General features: G+C 38.3%; 1 protein-coding gene across 1 annotated transcript; it reads left to right on the forward strand.

Annotated features, from left to right (window-relative positions):
- Positions 1–1317: 1317 nt before the first annotated feature.
- LOC122080323 (switch-associated protein 70-like) lies at positions 1318–19056 on the forward strand. Its single transcript, XM_042647271.1, has 10 exons — positions 1318–1515; positions 1666–1767; positions 6483–6544; positions 7123–7206; positions 7381–7412; positions 7573–7654; positions 12433–12679; positions 14549–14776; positions 18048–18340; positions 18562–19056. The coding sequence occupies exons 1-10, from the start codon at positions 1492–1494 to the stop codon at positions 18920–18922; spliced, it is 1515 nt and encodes a 504-aa protein (XP_042503205.1). The 5' UTR covers positions 1318–1491; the 3' UTR covers positions 18923–19056.

Raw genomic sequence — 19056 nt, forward strand, 5'->3', positions numbered from 1 at the left:
GTGTTGGACAAATCTTCAGATCTTTTGTTCTCTTCGTCCTCCAAATCCAAATCATAGGAGGTGTATTCCGCAAGGCAAGATTTATCCCCAAGCCGTCAAGGCTTGGCTACACTAGGATGAAATGCGGTGGGATCCTACTCAAGTCATTTTTTATCCTCTTCAAAGTTGTTGTTGTCTCAGAGGATCACCACGTTGGCCTCGTGATCGATGACACTACCAGAGTTGCTGATGTAGCGGAGGTGGAGGATGGCGATCCTAGAGGAGAGCATGGGGGCGGCATCATCGTGGTTGTTTTTTTGGTTATGGGTGGTGTTGTTAATGGGTTTGAGGTCTTTGTGTTTATGGAGCCTGGGACAGAGAACCTTACAACGGTGACTATCGAAGGTTTCAATGGCAAAGGCAGTGGCGCAAAAGCCGGAGGTATCATCGTAGACGACACCAGAGGATGCTTGATGAAGCCGGAGCTGTCTTCAGAGCCACCACTTGGAGTTGTTTTGTTGACGGAGGAGCCTCTTCCGTTCTAGAAGGGAGATTTTTTGGGAGAAGTGCCTGTTGAAAAGCGGGTTGCTTGGTTTGCCATGCCTCCTTTGTCTACTGTCGTACTATCACCACTTGTCATGTTTCCGCTTATATTGGATGCTACGTGTACAACATGTTTTCTTGGCATTGCCGGTTATGCCCTTACCTTTGCATGGGTGACCATGTCATGTGTTGGGCCACATGCATACTGTGACACCTTGTGTCTGGCATGTGCCGTGCAAATGCCTTTTACGAAACTATCTTCCCCTCTTATGATGGAGACATTTGTATCCGAATATGATTGTTTCTACAACAAGCTCATTAGAGAGTTTTTTGGCTTTGACCATACCCTAGCCTGGAAGACCAGTGTTTTTAGTATGTCAAACATCTAGGTCATATTCCATTCCTAGATTTCCCCTATGGCCAAGACCATTGGCCGTAACTAGAAAAACGAAACTACCACAAACCATAGGTTTTCTGGTTCAACCTTGGGTCTGGTTTAATGGACCCGAGTCACTCGGTTACTCGTTACAGCCGTTTACCTGCGGACATTGAACCACGGCATGGGTCGAGCAGCTGTCACATTGAGCTTGACACGTGTCTTTATTACTGGTCCCAACCTCGTTTCGGACAAAGAGTCAGAGTGTAACAACAGTGACAGAGTCTACTACGGAGTACATCCACCTAAGATATCTACCGTCCGATTTCCATACAGTTCTAAACTGAAACTCAAAATACTAATCCAACGACGGTAACAAAAGATAGACGTGATCTTCACGGAAACATCTTAATTTCTTCCTCGGAGAGGTCAACCAAACCATCCACCTGCAAGTGCCATGAAACCTAGCAGCAGCTCAACATGAAGTCATGAAATGATCCGAAAAGTTAAAAAAATCTACTTTTTTGCCTTTTAATTCTCCAATTTCATAATTTCTCAAGTCTCTGATTCTCTACTGTTTAGTTTCTCCATCCATGGCTTCCAATGGCACATCTCCAGTGAGTTTCTTTTTTAATTATGATTGGGGTTTTCTTAGTTGTGGCTGAGGGTTTTGGTTCAGTGGCAAATGGGATTTCTTCCATTTATGAGATATTAAATCTTCTTGGGCTTGTTTTCCCCCTCCCCCCTTTTTTCCTCTGATGTTGCAGGGAGCGGAAGCTGAAAATTGCTTGGAGAAAATCAAAAGGCAGCTTACGTCGGGTTCAGGGAGGAATCTGTTGCAGGGGCCGCTCCTTAAAAGATCTGAAACGGTATGGGTTTCGATTTTTTTTTTTTTCCTGTAATTATGAAACTGGAGATTCTGTTTCTTTATGGCCAGTACAGGATTGCTTTGGAACTTTGTGTCGTCTTGGCTGATGGTTTTACTTTGATTAAACGGCGAAAAATGTTTACTGTTCTAATCAGTTGGTGGCATTTTTTTTTTTTTGGGTGGGGGGGGGGTGGAAGGGTTGTTTTGAACGTTGCATTTGCTTTTTTGATTGTTTTGTGGTTCAATGCTAAATTGAGTACCCTTTGGGAAACACAATGAATCTTTGAGTTAAGATTGAATTCCTCATAAGCAATGCTATAGAGTTATGTCAGGAAGAAAATAAATTGGGGGGGGGGGTATTTTGAAGAACCTGATAGGCCTAAAATCTCAAAATTGATGGAAATGCATCATCATCAACAACAACAACAAACATAGTCTTATCCCAACTAAATAGGGTCAGCCACATGGATCCTTGCTCTCCAAAATTAAACCTTGGGTCACAAAACTCAAAAAAAAAAAAAAAAAAAGGAGGAAAAAAATCCAAAACCTTATCTCAACTTAATGGGGTTGGCTACATAGAGATTCTAAGCAAGGACCGGCACGAGGATCCATGTAAAAAGGTTGACAGGTTATAGCTAATTATATTAAGTGTCGGCTGTCAATTTGACGTACCACTATGAATCAACCACAAGCTTATAACGATAGACTATAATAAGGTACTGGCTGCAAAACTCAAACACACTCCACAAAAGATTTGTGGCAGCAATCACACATAATACATGTAGCTTTTCCCACATCGTGGCAATTCTTAGCTTGCCCCACCATATCTCAAACTCATCACTTGGACTGGCCATGATACCACTTGTGAAGAATGCAACTGTTGATATAAAATCTCCTTGGTTGGTGGAAACACATCCGTTTGGGCCTTGAACTAGTCAGGGGTTGTCGTAGCAATTTCTCTGTCATGCTATATCTCAACAATTATTTTAGAGGGGTTTATCAAATAATAATATGTTTAAATTTTTGTAACAGCTCTTAACTATTAAGCCCTTGGAGATATCTATTTGGTTTGGGTAGCATCATATTACAGGAAACTGGGTTTATTTCTATCAATTTTCTTGTAGCTCCTATGGTATGGTGAGGATGACTTTGTTTTGTGTCATATTGATTTTGTTTGAAAGGTTTTTGAACTACCTCACTTGAGATCATGATCTTTCATTTTCTATTTGTATTGAGACAGGTGTGATCAATATACTGATAGGGTGTTGATCTGTGATTGGATTCTTTAGGAAGCCAAATTGGATCGGGAGTTCTATTTTAAGTCTTATCTTTTCTAATATTAGTTTTCTGTACTGTATGAGATTCATGTTATGAGCCTTTATTCCTATCGAAAGTTAGTTTCCTAGTTGTTCTTGGATTTTGCCGTAGTATCCAAGTCAAAATTCGTTATTGGGATGGGTACACTATATATAGGGCTGCAAACAATTTTCTTTTGTGTGTTGAGTTAATGAAATTGAGCCTTAGGGTGTTGATTTTGGTATGGAGAAAGTATCATGGGTGATTCCTTCTTTCTTGTTCCAATGTTCCTATTTCCTATGGTTGTGACCTGGCTGACTTTGCACTCTCCCCCCCTACTATTCTCTTTCTATATTACTTACATCTTGTTTTAGGTTTGTTTTGGAATTTCTCATTTATTTCATAGGGCCCTTGCTTTCATGAATAATAGATTTTAATTAATTATTTTCTTTTTTCAATCGCGTGCCTGTATCAATCACAAGACATTAGTTACATGGTTATGGACGTGAATAAAGGGTTCTAAGTAGTTTTAGAATTGGAAAGCTTGTTACCAAGCACTGTTGCCTTATAGTAGGAGCTGGCTGGTTAGTATTGAGCCCATATAAATTCTTGCATTCATCATGGATTAGTTGACTGGGTATATGTGCTTGGTTTGTTTATTTTGGATTGGTGAGATTGAAGTGGTAGTAAATGGCAAGTTATAATGGTGAGCGTTTGTTCTAGAATCAGATTTTTTAACAATAAGATAGAATATATAGAATATTTGAAAAAATAAGAATAAGATTAATGTGTTTTTGCGATTGAATATCAGGATCTCAGTGCGACCGTTTTCCTTATTTTTGTTTTATTTCCCATAAAGAGAGAGAGGTTGAAGAGAATGCTGTAGGTGGCGAAGAGGTGCTTCAGGAGTGTTTTACACATATTTTTATAGAAAAGAGAACATTTGAAATATGTCTAATCAGTTAGTGGAAGCCAATTTGATAAACCGATGGCGCCCAAATTAAGTGTCTTAGTTTCCTTTATGGTGTGTTTGGATCATATGTATTGAATCGTGGGAGTTGGATTGGGAGCTGGATTTCCAATTTCAGACTTTCAGTTGTTTTAATCTCTTAAAAATCTGAGTTCAGATATCCTAGTAATTACAATGCTCTAACTTCATTTATGATTAGAAAACCCAAGTGGGGATTTTTTTTCCCCAGTTCCCACTCCCATGGATGAATAATCCTTTCTCAACATGCCTCATTCTCTCTCTCGCCCTTCCAAAATTCCATAATTAATCCTCTCTTGACAAGTTTCTCTGTCCTGTCCTCTCCCACTTTGCTTCTGTAAGTAATCCTCTCTCCCAACGCTTTTCTCCCCCCTCTCTGTCTCCATAATAGTTCATGCATCTCTCTTCCTCACTTGCTCTCTTCAATGACTGATACCCTCACAAGGCCAGAAAGAAAAGTTTCTTATTGGGTAGAGGAAAAAGATTGGTTTGTAAGAGATTAACAACACAAGGTGAAACGGCTGTGTCAAAAGATGCAGACTTTTTTATTTCCATTTTATGCTTCCAGAGACAGAATAATAAAAAATTTAGCAGGTTCCGTTGGTGTAATCCAGTGCATTCAATATGTAACTGGATTGCTTGAAATTGTGGAGGGAGATTGTATGCTAATGAAGTAATAAGGGTTGGCAATGGGGAGGGTAAAGTTGGGTAATGGCCTCACCCTTAACCCCTTTATGTGGCAGTACGCGGGTAAGGTGGGTGAAGCCTTAAGTTTGCTCTTTTAACTAATCTTATTTGCGATTTTGAATAGATATGGGATTCTGATGGCAGAGGGTTTTGTTAAACAAATTGTGGGTAAATGGTATAAATTACCTGCTATAATCTATTGTCCCTTTCCAGACAGGTGAAGAGGACCTTAGCTATGACAATAAGATTTCCAACCCGTTAAACTCAGGTGGGTTTCAAGGGGTTTACATAATATCACCATTACCAATAAACATCAGAAATCCAAGTACAAAGGGAGTACTGGCATGCTGCTACTTGTAGGAAGTGCTAGAAGCAGATTTTGTAGCTGCAAGGTACAGTAATAATGGAAAACTGAATGAAATTCTCTACATCTCAACTCAAACTCAACAGGCAGTACTCTTGTCCTAGAACATTCTTATATTGATCCTGGGTATGAAAAACTTAAAACTAGGCTGGAATTTATAATTTCTGCTATGACCTGACCACTTACTAAACTCACTCTTCTAGAACTCAATCAAAGTGTATATAAGAGATGTCAATTCGGCTCTTGCAAATAGACAAGATGCCCCTTGAAGAAATTAACGACTTATCCCAAGGATTTAAGTATCGTTGTTGGGTGTGGTATCGTATTGGAGTGATGATTTTAAGAGATGTATTGTCTCTTATCGGAGGGACGCAAGATATGCTAAAGATACAGACAGAAATGGCCAAGAAATACATGGATGTGCTTATGATACATATAAAATACAATTTTGAAGCATAACACACCTTATTACGCAATAGGTAAATATATATCATCTTGATGCAAGGATTTGAGGCCCCCCCCCCCCAAACAAAAAAAGAAAAAAAGAAAAAAGAAAAGAGATCTGCAACTTTACCACTTTTGTCATCCGGATTTGTTTCAATCCGTGATTTGAGTGCTGTAATTCCCCAAAACCTTTTAAAATGGTGAAACCTAGGGTCATTTTTCCGTTAGATGATTTCCCAACTCAGAATGAGAAAAAATAAAGTTTCCAAGGCCTTTGGTTGCTCTCGGTTTCTGTTTTGCAGGTTTAAAGGAATCGTACCAAGTGTATCTTACTTGCATCAATCCACATCGGACCGTATCGAACTGTATCGGTCCTGTATTGGACAGTATCAACCCATATACGTCGATATAATGTTTTTTGAAAAATAAGTATCGTACCTACCATATTGATACGTATCAGCTGATACGATACGATATGCACCCATACTTAAAACCCTGACTTACCTTCGATGTTGCTAATTCTCAATAGAATTATCTTTGGAAGCTCTGATGTTTCGGTACTCCAGTGCATGGAATAATTTGATTCTTTTTAAAAAAAAAATTGATCTGTTTTGTTATATTTTTTTCTCGATAGATAGTACTATAGAAGATCTATGTGGGTTGCACAAGGTGCTGTTTTTTTACAGATGTGGCCAAGATAAGGTCTAAATACTTTTTCTTACCTCCTTTCCGAAATGCTTATAAGATCCTATCTCCGAAGAGTTCTATGTTTGTGATACAATAGCATATAATAAAGATTCATGGTTTGATCTGGGCGTGAATCTGGATCAGATATTGATTGGTTATGATATTTTATAAAGGCCTGGTTATACTCTTGGTAGTCTCCATATGCATTGCAATTTCTTCAGGACTGTTGCTGAATCTATTTTCTTGACAGATTAAAAAATGGAATGAGCGATGGATGATCTTGGACCCGACTACCGGAAAAATGGAATACAAGTATGGGTCCTTGCATGTTTTGCTGACCGTCCATTTTCTGAAGTTATTATTTGTTTGAAACATGCAATTTAACATTCCCTCACTGTAGCTTACATGCTCTTTGATTTAAAGGAATGAGTCTTAGCATTGTCTTACATTTAACATTCCCACTCTATTTGGCAGTAAAGAAACAACATATAAACAACTTAGTGTAGTTAAAATGGGGATGTTAAGATGAATGAGTGCTAAAATGAGAAAAAAATAAAATAAAGAATGAACAAATTTGGGCTAATTTAGGAGTAGCTCTGATTCATGATAAGTTGAGAGAATGTCGTTTGAGTTAGTATGGACATGTATAACAGATGCCTATGAATGCTCCAGTAAGGGACAGTGATATGATTTAGATTAGAGGAGCTAAAAGAGCTAGAGATAGACCTAAATGACACCAGGAGAGATGGTGAGGAAAGTCATGAATGGCATAGGTTTATGAATAAGTATGTCTTTGAATAGAGCTGATTGGAACATGTAGCCGACTTTATTTAGTTGGGATAAGTCTGAATTCAAATAAAATGAAAAAATCTATTGTTTATATGCTGCAGGATTCGGAGGAATGAGTCAGTTATCAAGGGAGTTGTTATATTTGATGCAAGTAGCACAATTACCATCTCTCCTGTTAACTTCCAGTAAGATTCCTTCTACTGTCTTTGGTCGATCCTTTCTTCTTTTCCCCCTTGTATTCATTTTAAAATTTTTGACAAGTAAATAAAAAATTTACTAGGAGAGTTAAAGTTAAGGAACTTGATTTATCCGAGTGGGTTTTATGTGACTGATTTGTTTCCTCTATTTCCTTTCTTCAGTGGACAACCAAAATATGATGGCTGCTGTTTCTGTATCCATGTAGATTAACATCTTATAACTTTCTGGCTATATAGATAAGGATATTGTATTTTATTCTTAACTTTTATTGACAGCTTTCATGCTATCTCACTGTCATTTAAAGAGCCATTTTCAGTGCATGGTTTATCATGCTTCTTAACTGTCCTGAATAGATATTGGTTCCCCCCAGAGAAAAGATTACTTCCTTTGTGCTGAAACTCCTGGTGCTGCTAGAGCTTGGGTATCTACTCTACGGTGAGTTCTCTAGAGCTCTCTTTCGGTGATAGACTTGGTAGAATTTATATCCACTGATTTTTCTTAGAAAGTTTTCTTATGATGACTTTGCCTCTGTATGTGCTGTGATTGATCAAGAAATTAAGGGTATCTAATGTGGATTCTAGAAGACCTGAAGGCGAGGGTTATCTGAAACCAACAGAAAAATAACAGGGTAAAAGGAACAAACCAGAATTGTGAGAAGTTAAATATCAGATGGTCAGCTAGTCTGATCTTGTCAAATTTCAGGTCAAGTGATCTATTACTCTGTGTATCAGAGTGAACAACTTAACCAAATTGGAATGAAATCCAATGGTCGGATTTCATGTTATGGTGGTTTCCTATGAGGAGGATTAGGAAACTGAAATCCCAGATTGAGAACAGAAAGCAATAGGCAGAAGTATTGATCTAAAATAGTGAATAAGCAGTGAAGCACTAGTCATCATATTTAACTGTTTCATCCTTAGAAAATCAGGTTTACACTTTACAGAAATGAACGGCACAAGGATTCTTGAAATTTGATCTGTGTTTTGAAATCAAAACTCATTTGAATCTTAAGACCTAAATTAGCAGATTGATGGAAGTAATAACAGGAATTAATGATGAATCAGTACTGTAGCTGAATAAACAGAATTAGTGAAAATTTAATGCTGTAATTGATCATGTAATAAAGCACAGATTTAAAGTGAAGAAATCACGGTGAACCTAATTGAAAGGAAAGAGAGAAATATATGTGCAAGATTTACAAATATAACCATACTGACCTGAGTAATTGGGAGAGAACATAAAGAAGATAAGAGAAAGGGGTATGAGAAAGAATAGTGTGAGGGGAGTGAAGACAACTCAGCCATACAAGGCGATTTCCAAAACACCAAACTAACCCATTCATTCCAATCTTTGTTTCTTTTTTTTTTTTTTGGGGGGGGGGTGGTTGGTGGGGTTTGTGGGTTGGGTTGTTACAAGCTTTAAATAAAAAATATAAATAAATAGAAGTCTAGTCAAGAATCAAGATAGACTTCCTAACTAGTAAAAGGGCAACCCAGTGCACAAGGCTCCCGCTAATGCAAGGTCTAGGAGGGGCAAATGCACGCAGATTTACCGCCTGCTTTGCAAGAGAGGCTGTTCGAAGTTTCGAACCTATGACCAACATAAAATAACCATAAAATAAGACTTAAAAGAGCTAAAAGACTCCCTTATCCAAAACATCTACTAAGGGATCCCACATAATCTTATTCATCTACTTAATCCCGTTTACCCCTTAAATGCCAAGTTTTGGGCTTATAAAAGTGGCCCATTATATGAGAGAACTCAAAAATAACAAGCCCAAGGCCCATATAACCCAAGCATGGGCTAAAATAAAGTTTTGTAAGGCCCAATTGGACACCCTTAACTGCATTAGTGTCTTCAATGAGAATAGTCAATCTACTCAAGAGCTACGTAATAAGGATGCTCTATTTTCTGAAATTTGGTCCCGTCAAATTCACATGATCACTAAGGGCACCATGCAATATTCACATGCTAGATAATGAAGATAGAATTGCTTAGATAAATTTTGGGTTTGCCATTTGTTTCCAACTAGATTTATACTTGATGCGCAGGGTCCATCAATAAGACGTTACTGCTTTGTAAAAGCATTGTCTTAGAAATTTTCTTTTCCTTGAATTCTACAAGATAGTGAGACTCTACGTCGAAATCATAATATCTCTATGCAAAACTCTTGTGATGATATCCTTTTATCTGAGTTAGAAAAGGTGTGTCATCAGGATGTAGAATTATTCTTATGATAAAAGTTAAACAACCCATAGGTCTACTGTAATATCTTAAGGCACTAGGAATAATAGGGTATGTACAAATGTACATAATTTGATCTCTTGCATAACAGTTGTAGAGTTATTTATTTTAGTATCTGATATAAATTTAATTTAAAAAAAAAAAAAGATTGTACATCCCCTCAAGTCCTTGAATCCTATTTTTGAAGTTCTGTTGAGTATGACAAATGAAATATGAAAATCAAGATTATGGATCTCAAATGCGAGCAGGCCCAATAATCAAATCTGTGTTCAGATCTGAAATAAAGGAGCAACTGCATTGTTAAGGGAAGAAATCAGATCGCTGTGAGGGAAGGGATAAAACAAAGCCCAAAAATTTGGTGGAATCCAACGGTGGCATCTGGACTTATGAGTTAAATCAGAATAGCAAGTCTACATCCTATTTTTAGGAGGTTTCACAGATCTTCAGATCAGCGCTTTAGATCAACCTGGATTTCTGGTCCAAGGTGACTAGTAGTGAGAGGATCTAATCCAATAATATCACAGTGGTCCAATGGTAGGATTTTGTGATGTGACAATGCTCCAATCTAATAAATAAACCCCTAGAACAGGATACCATTGGAAGCTTAACTTTAAATTAAATGATGAATAACTTCTGACAGCCGAATGTCCTTTTTTTGGGTGATTAAGAAATTAAAAGGGAAGAGAAAAAGGGGGGGGGGAGAATGTACAGAACACCAAGGGGGAAAAGAAAAATACAGCAAGCAATGCTACATCCTTTAAGGGGGGGGGGAATAGAAGGCGGTAAACCGCAGGAAGCAACAATGAGACTGTTCCAATGTTCCTAGGGGAGTTTATAATAGGATGACGAGGGGTTAGGAAAAGTTTGAAGGAGACCTCAAAGTAGATGGCATTCCAAATAATGTCGAAAGACCGAGAGTTGGAGGTCCATCTACGGAGGTGTCACTCTATCCAAATATGGTTAATAGCAGGACTGAAGGCGAGCTTTCCGGCAGTGTCACATACGGGTTTCCCAGCAGAGGTTATGTCAATCCAAATCCATTTTCTTGATAGGGAAAGGGTCTCCTGGTAGGCCAACTACTAGCAAGGACTCTCTTCCAAATGGTGGAAGTGAAAGGACACTCAAAGAAGATGTGGTTGATATCTTTGGAATCATTCTCGAAAAAGCAACAAGCAAGAGAGACAGGAATGGGGTGGAGGATGAGGAAAGACTGAGTGGGGAGGCAATTAGAGAGAGCTCTCCAAACAATGAAGCTATGACGGGGGATGTGCGATTTGAAGGGGGGAGGGAGGACCAAATGTAAGAAAGAGGAGGGTAGTAGGTGGGAGGGGACAAGACACCATTACAGATGATGGAGGAGGTTGCCTGAACATCTAACATAGTAGTTGGTTCTGTCCAGGAAAGAAAGAGATTAGGCAAGGCAGGGTACTTGTCTCGATAAGGGGTGTGATTCAATAGTAACCAATAGTGATTGTCCACAAAAATAGGAACTAAAACCCTCCAATTTTTTAATCGATAACACTCTTCACTAAGACTACAAGTCACGAGTAGAACCAACAGGGACTCTTTAGTTGACAAGAAGACTTTTCCAACAGCTACCACCTCTTAACTACCAATTGGGGGTAAATATGATACTGCCAACCTGGACTTTGGACGGAGATGCAACTCAAGTCGAAGGAAGACTTTGGGAAGATGTCGTAACTTGTAAAAATTTCACCATGGTCTGCTGGTCTGAACGGTAGCTCTGAAGGAGAGAATTCACGGCAGAAGAAAATCCCAATTTCTGCAGCCGCAGGGTCCTGTCAAGAAGATTGAGTACCCCAAGTGATCTCTCCTTTGGGTTATTAATACTCCTCTTGAGTAGCACAACTGGGCAGCACCTATGTCGAACATGTCTCAGATCAATCCTTGCTGGAATTGCAGACAATGTAGGAGAAGAACACTAAAATAGAAGGAAAGAGGAAGACAGGAGATAAGAGAAAGGGTAGGAAAAAGGGCAATATGACCAAGGCCGTGGTCAGTCTCTCACTAACCTTAGGTGACTTGAGTCTTTCACCATAACTGTATCTCACGGTAACACAAAGTCAGGCTTTTCTTAAATACTCAAAATCGTGGTGTGTGTGTGTAGGCAGCCCCTATTTTATTGATAACAGCAACATGGATCCCTCCTTGTGTGGGAAAGTAGATCTCCTCACAATATAGAAACTGTCTTATTAGAAAATAAATACATAAGAGAATCTAACTTGTAGCAACTTAATGAAATCGAAATAGTCCTTAATCTACTAACTATTTCTACATAAAAGAATTATATCAAAATAGAGACTAAATAAAGCTACTAAAGTTCCCCACACGTGGACTGTCTAGCACAGTACTGAGCCTCAATCTGGCCCAAAGGACTTGGCTGGTTTAGCTCTTTCTTGTCTTAAACTTTCCTTGAACTATGTCAACTAAGTTTATCCCCACTTTATGTGCTTATGAATTAGGCCCATTACAATGAAACCCCCCAAAAAATTAAAGGCCCAACCTATTATATAACTGTCCAAAGGTCAATTTCAGCTTATTGGATTGCCACCAGCGCCTTATGGGTCTCCCAAGCTTGTGCAAAGGCCTCTGTATGGGATTAGTGTCTAATGCAACTGGATCAATGACGCTTCACATTTTTTTAGATTATGACACCCACCCCCCTGTTACCGTCTAAGAAAGGCTTCTCATCTTTTGAACGATTGATTTTTTGTGTTAAATTTATAGCTCATCATGTTCATCTAAGTTTGTAGAAATTTCAACCATGTTTAACCATATTTGACTAGATTTTATTAGAGTAATTCTCCTACTTTCCTTGTCCTGCTCTCTGCTGTAATATGAATGTCTTATGACTTCCAGAGAACTTCATCGGTTCCTACTTTCTTTTTCTTTAGTAATGATACAGTCGTATTCATTCTTATCACCTTTCTTTCTTGTTCTACATCCAGTGCAACTCAGTTGGTGTTATATGCTCATAAAGAAGCGGTGAATTCCTTAAGTGGAAATGGTTCTGCAAAATTGGGAACGGTTGCAGCTCTTGTTGCTGCTGCCAACTCAACAGCTCAGGAAGCTGCTAAAGAAATTGAAGCGGCAATGCAGATCTCCATGAGAAATGCTTTGGGCATTGTGACAAATCGACCCATGGTGACAAATGGACCAAATGAAGGTCAAATGGATGATCTGACAATCATGAAGGTATTTTAACTACAAGATACCCTTTGTCATTTTTATTTCTTGTTGCGTCGTCTATTATTTTGTCCATGGAAATAAACTGTTGAACTCTTTTTCTATAATGAGTATGAGAAATACCACAGCTGTTGGTAGTCCTCCGCAGTGGGCTAGAGAGTTCTGTGAAAATAGAATGATACAAGTGCAGGGAAAACAGAATGATACGTCTTTTGCAAGCTCAGTCGACTGATTAAGTTTCCAATTGTTAGTATACCTCCTGATTCACCTTGAAGTGTATGGGAACTTCCGGTGCATCATGGATCAGCATCCTATATGAGGGAAGGATGCTTTCTGTATGAAACTGCCATAGCATATATTCCCAGGACTTACTACCATAGTTTTTAAGGCGGTAAGGCGACGGAGGCATTTGAGGGTCTTTCGGAGTGCCTTAGCGATAAGGCGGGCATAAAACGTCGCCTTATTGATTGAAGCGTTCCTGTGTAATTTTTTTATAAAACCAATCTATTTGGCTCAAATCCTAGTTGAATCCTATTACTCATATATTAAATAAATATTAAAAGTTCATATTCATACCAATGTAAGATATTCATCAAGAAAACAAATCAATAAAGTGAATAAACTAAGTTCATCTTCATCAATCATCAATCATCAATCATCAATCATCAATATTCAATCATCAATCATCAATCATCATAACATATCAACATATAATATAAATACATAATTATGAAACAAAATTATAAATATAAAGAAAAGAAGACATAAAAAATACAAGTATTTATTATACTTACCTCTATGATGCCAAAATGAGTGCCTAAGCCCTAAGGTCATCCACTATATTTCTACTCCTGTCAAAGAAGAATGAAGCTCACCGCTACCGGAGCAAACTCACTGCTGCCGGAGCAAAATGGTTGCCTAGATCAGTGGTTCTTCCTTGTTCCTTGATTCCTTGATTCCTTCTCAAAGCCCTTTCTTAAAACCCTTGACAAAATCCAAAACCTGTTTGTGAATTGTGTTTTTGTATTGTTTGTTTTGGTGGAGTAAAACTGATCCCATACATTTCAAGTGTTAACAAAATCATACACCTACCAATAAAAAATCTATATTTGGAATCTTCATCAAGTAATTTTAAAATGTGTTTAAAAAAAAAAAAACCATAAGGCGCCACTTCACGTAAGGCGGAGCACTGCCTTACCATCTCTAGACCGCATCAGGGCCAAGGCGCTGGTAAGGCGACGCCTTAGCAGTGCCTTAAAAACTATGCTTACTACTATTTCTGTGGTGGTCACTTGGAGGTGAATGCAATTATATAGGGTAGGCTTGAAGCAATTGACCCCGAATGATCGTCATTGCAGCACCTTAAAAACTATGCTTACTACTGTTTCTGTGGTGGTTACTTGGAGGTGAATGCAATTATACAGGGTAGGCTTGAAGCAATTGACCCCAAATGATCCTGTAGATCTGTCATTCATGTCTTATGTTACACTCCATAAATATATTATTATTCATTTCCTTAATTTCATTTAGTGGTAGAAACTGTTGTGTTCATTTAAATCACGACTTTGTTTATATGAATATTTTTGTAATATTGGGCTATAACAGACTGTCAAATACAGTTGCCAATAGCAACTGATAGATCCCATTTGATAATTGGCCAGAGGTTATGACCTTGTGCTAGTGTGTTTGCTGGATTTGAAGTTTACAACCTCCTATCTAGCTAGATATTATTGTAGTTTTTAGAGTTTAAGACCCATAAGCAAGAAGAGTTACATTTCATATACCTCCATTCATGTCAAATCAATAAAAAATATGCTTGCTTCCCATTAAAAAAAATATGCTTGCTGACATCAAGTTGTTTCTACTATCGGTCCATAGGAGACACTGCGAGTGAAGGATGAGGAATTACAGCAACTGGCTAGGGATCGTCGTGCACGGGATTCCACAATAAAAGAAATAGCGGAGAAGTTATCTGATACTGCTGAAGCTGCTGTGTCTGCAGCATCTGCAGCTCATACAATGGATGAGCAGAGAAGAATTGCTTGCTCTGAGATTGAGCGTTTAACAAAGGATTCAGAGAAACAGCTAGAGTCAGCCATGTTGAAGGTACCAATGTATTCCTCTCTTGCATGATGGTGAGGATCTTCTGGCACTATATTTTGTCTGATTGATGATGTAAAACCTGATGGGTGAAATGTTCTGCAAGACTTTTTTCTTAGTCTCCTTGTCATTCCTCTCGTCTCACCCTGTTAAACATGCATGTGCAAACATTTCTGTTTTTATATTTGCTTCTTATTCTTTATATTAAAGATCAAATTTGAGGCTAAGGAGAATTTATTTTTCTATTAACCTCTTCTATTTTCTGTGGGGACAAAGCTGCTGCTAATGGCAATCATTAGATTCACCTTAGCCTGGCTTCCATAGCACGATCCCACACTGCACTTCCTAATGAGCTGTTTCTCTTTCACAATTTGAAATTCCTTTATTTCCACCACCTAAGAAATAGGGTTGGCCCGGGGTAGGGGGGTGTTGGGGGAACTTTGTCAAATGTTTTTACTGTTACTACATGAACTCTGAAACTTGTGTTGGTTCCATAGTTGTACAGTGTCTAGGTAAGCCAAGGTGTTGGAGGGCGTTTGGATGTCAAGGCGACATTAAGAAGGAGACACCTAGGCGCCCAAGGCAATCGTCTAGCAAGGTGCCCCTGGATGCCTAGGAGATGCCTTGACAACTATAGTTGGTTCCCAACCTTGTTATTTGTTGCTTCATAAAAGCTTGGAGCACCCATGTTGACTTGAAATATCATGGGCAATGCAGAACTAAATCAATAAACTCGAACCAGGGAAATCCCAGCACAAGATTAGATTACGAAGGGTTGCAGGGAAAAGGAACACATCCAGATTAGGAGAAATTTAATAACTTAGGTAATCCAAGTCGGATTAGCCTGAAACTTACGATTAGCCTGAAACTTAGGTTGATATTGATGAACTGGCTTCACTATTTTTTTTTTGGGGGGGGGGGGGTGGTTTGAATCAATAGGCAATAAAAATTCTAACAACCTGTAGACTTCTAAACTCTGAACTGTACGGCCCAAAACCCAATGACTGAGACACTCACTGCACAATACCACTAGCTGGGGCAATCCCCTTTTTACCAGTTACAGTTCACGCACATTCCCACCTGCAGCCAAGATTGGCCAGGTCTACCAGGAGTTGCATGCCCATCACGCACACACAAATTACACTTCTATACAACAACAACAAAAAATTACACTCTATAGTTCTATCCAACTCCAACAACAACCACAACACAATAAAAACTGAATATTGCTTACATCATTCACCCTGTAAGTAGCAAAAGCTTCCATAATGTATCCAATAGGTAAGCTTCTAAGTAAGTTATTACATCATCCATCAAATAAGAAAAGAGGACCCAACTTAGCTTGGAATAAAAAAAATTCCAAACCAAGAGAGCTTTACAATAAAAAAAAATTAAAGAAAATAATCTTCTACAAGACCCCAACTTAACTAATTAATAAAATCTGTATTTCTATCTCCTACCCATATTTTAGGCTTGTTAAAGTGGCCTATTACAATGAAAACCCTTTGGACCAAAGGTCTAAAACATATGTATCCCAACCCAAAGCTTATTTCACCAAATTAAGCGTACTTCTCTTATCTTTCTGCATCAATTCTCCCCGGCTTGAGAAAATTTTGTCCATGAATTTTGAAGCATCCCCGAGCCATACGGTCAGCATTCAATTAGAATTCAGCACCCTGGAAACCTTGTTGAAAAGTGATGGCTTCTGCGGTTCTTCCATAGTTTTGATTTTTATACCAATTAATAATGGTTAAATTAGAACCAAGGGAATCCAGAAAAGTGATGGCTTCTGCAGTTCTTTCATAGTTTTGATTTTTGTACCAATTAATTATGGTTAAATTAGAACCAAGGGAATCCAGTTGGAATGTTGCTCAAACAGGATCACGAAATAAAGATTATAACCCAGAAACAAAGAAATCTCAGTAGATAGGGTTAAATGGTTCAGATTAGGCTCCAAGTACGTCAAAAGTTTTCTGTTTACAGAGCAGGTCTGGAATTTTAGCAAAGTATAATGGCTGGATTTTGAGATCTAGAACATCCTATTACCATAAGGAATTGTACGAAGTTGTAAGAGAACCATGATTCAAAATTTTGACCAAAATGTCAAGTGTCGTCAAAATATTCGGTTTAGATATGGTTCGATATGAAATGACTATCAAAATTTATATGCGAAATTTACCGAAGTTTCACCAAAATAATTCAGCGTTGGTACGGGTCAAAATCTCACCGAAATCCGAAATTTTCAGCATTGAACAGAAACTGTAGTAATTAGTTACTAGAATCAGAGATAAAAAACTATAAAGGATGAAATCTGAAATTGTGGGAGCTAATAGAAGGCAAACTAACAGGTTTTCGATCACCTTTGATAAACAGAAACTGAAATTAGGCACAAGACAGGTCTAAAAATTGATAAAAGCAGTCTAGCCATAGGTTAGAAAGGTAAACAGGTTAGGAAATAGGAACCATCTAAACCTCAGGCTAGAAATCCACCAAAGCTCACAAAGAGAACCTATTTTCCACTAAAGAATCCACCTAAGTTTTCACTTGGAATCCACCAATTGTGCCACTGAATCCACAGTAGCAAGCAGTGAATCCACCGAACAAAATTCAGAAAACTGAATATCTTTATTTCAAATTGTTGTGATGTCCTGAAGGTCTTACACGTATTTCTAGCTACTCTTCACCTGTGATTTGCTAAAGGGAGGGTTTATGTCTTTCATCTAATAGGAATACGAGCTTCGATCATTTAAAGTTTGGAATAAAATAACCCCAAACAGTTAGTTCAAAAAAAAAAAAAAAACAAAAAAGAAATTAATCTTCTAGAAGATCCCTATTTAATTAACTTATAAATCCCATTTTCCTACCCTATCCGTCTGTTAGGCCCATTAAAGTGGCCTATTACAATGAGAACTCGTTGAACTAAGGCTCAGCACATTTTTAACCCAACCCAGGGATTATTTCCACTAAAATAAACCTATTTCTGTGATTTATCTACATCTATGGATAAGGTCATCATTTACGTGTCCAAAATTGCAACAAGCAGCTGAAGATTCGGACACAGCTGTGAAGAAGAAGAGGATTGACCCTCCTTTTTTGTTGATACATTAACCTCCCTCTCTTGAAACATAGCCAAATCCTTGTACCCATACCATTTTAGGTGCATGGCCCCATTTACTATTGATTTTCAGGTTAATGTCATCTTCTTGTTGTCTATGAGCGATATTGCTATATTTAATTGCTTTCTAAATCCACATTGATTTTTTTTGCTAAATTGTAGTCAAGAGCATCTGAAGAAAAGGTTGAAGTTCTAACTAGGCAGAGGGATCAACTGCTAAAGCAAAGAGACTCTGCTGTTCAGGAGGCACACCTATGGCGTTCTGAGCTTGCAAAAGCCAGAGAACGTGTTGTGATATTGGAAGGGGCTGTTGTTAGAGCTGAAGAGAGGGCGAGGGTTTCAGAGGTGGATGCTACTGCTAAGGTAAAAGTAGCTGTAGAGAAAGAATTGGCTGCTGTAGAGGAGAAGGAAAAGCTCCTAGCATATGTAAATATGTTGCAAGGACAATTACAAAGGTATATCTTCTGATCTTTCTTATTCTGTTAATTTATTTTATAGTACCTGTTTGGGGAAGTGTAAATTGATGATATGGATATGATTGTCTCGCTTGTATGTGATCGTAATGAGACGTCAGAACATTTGTCTAAAACGAATAAGAGTCCTGGTCATTGTCCTGTAAAGGTTCCTTCTTGGGAACAAAAATGTAGCAAATTTTAAAATTTATATTCTTTTACAGGCACCAGAGTGATACAAAACAAGTTTTTGAAGAGAAGACAGAGTCATGCTCAGATGGTGGTAACGCCTTTCAATTAACAAAGCATGTAGACTTCTCGCAGGGGAATGTAGACAAAGCGTGTCTCAGCGTTTCAAGAGCTATCCCAGTTTCTGAGGATGGCATGGATCAGTTGTCTGTAAATCAAGTCGATCTCCATTCAATCAGAGATGGGGAATGGAGTGATATTAGGGCTACAGAGGCCAGGATAGCTGATGTAAGAATATCCCCTGAAGCAGAGGGAAGCAGCTTGGATATTCCTGTAGTGAGTCTTCCAGTTGATGATCACCATGAGAATGGAGGGAATACATTTCACCAGCCTTGATACTTATAACTCTCTGTGATCCTTGAGAGAAACTGACTTGAGAGTGGGGGGTTGAAGCATTGTTAAAAGATCAGTTCTCCCTGTAATATTTTTCCTTAACAAAGTTTCCTCCTGGCCCTTTTTTTGTTTTTTTT

Source organism: Macadamia integrifolia, chromosome 5, assembly GCF_013358625.1.
Source record: "Macadamia integrifolia cultivar HAES 741 chromosome 5, SCU_Mint_v3, whole genome shotgun sequence".
Lineage (NCBI taxonomy): Eukaryota > Viridiplantae > Streptophyta > Magnoliopsida > Proteales > Proteaceae > Macadamia > Macadamia integrifolia.

Bases quoted from the DNA above. Each gene is read 5' to 3' on its own strand.
- LOC122080323 (XM_042647271.1), top strand. From the start codon at position 1,492: ATGGCTTCCAATGGCACATCTCCA. The intron at 1,516-1,665 runs GTGAGTTTCTTT...CTGATGTTGCAG, and splicing joins CTTCCAATGGCACATCTCCA to GGAGCGGAAGCTGAAAATTG. The intron at 7,655-12,432 runs GTGAGTTCTCTA...TTCTACATCCAG, and splicing joins GCTTGGGTATCTACTCTACG to TGCAACTCAGTTGGTGTTAT.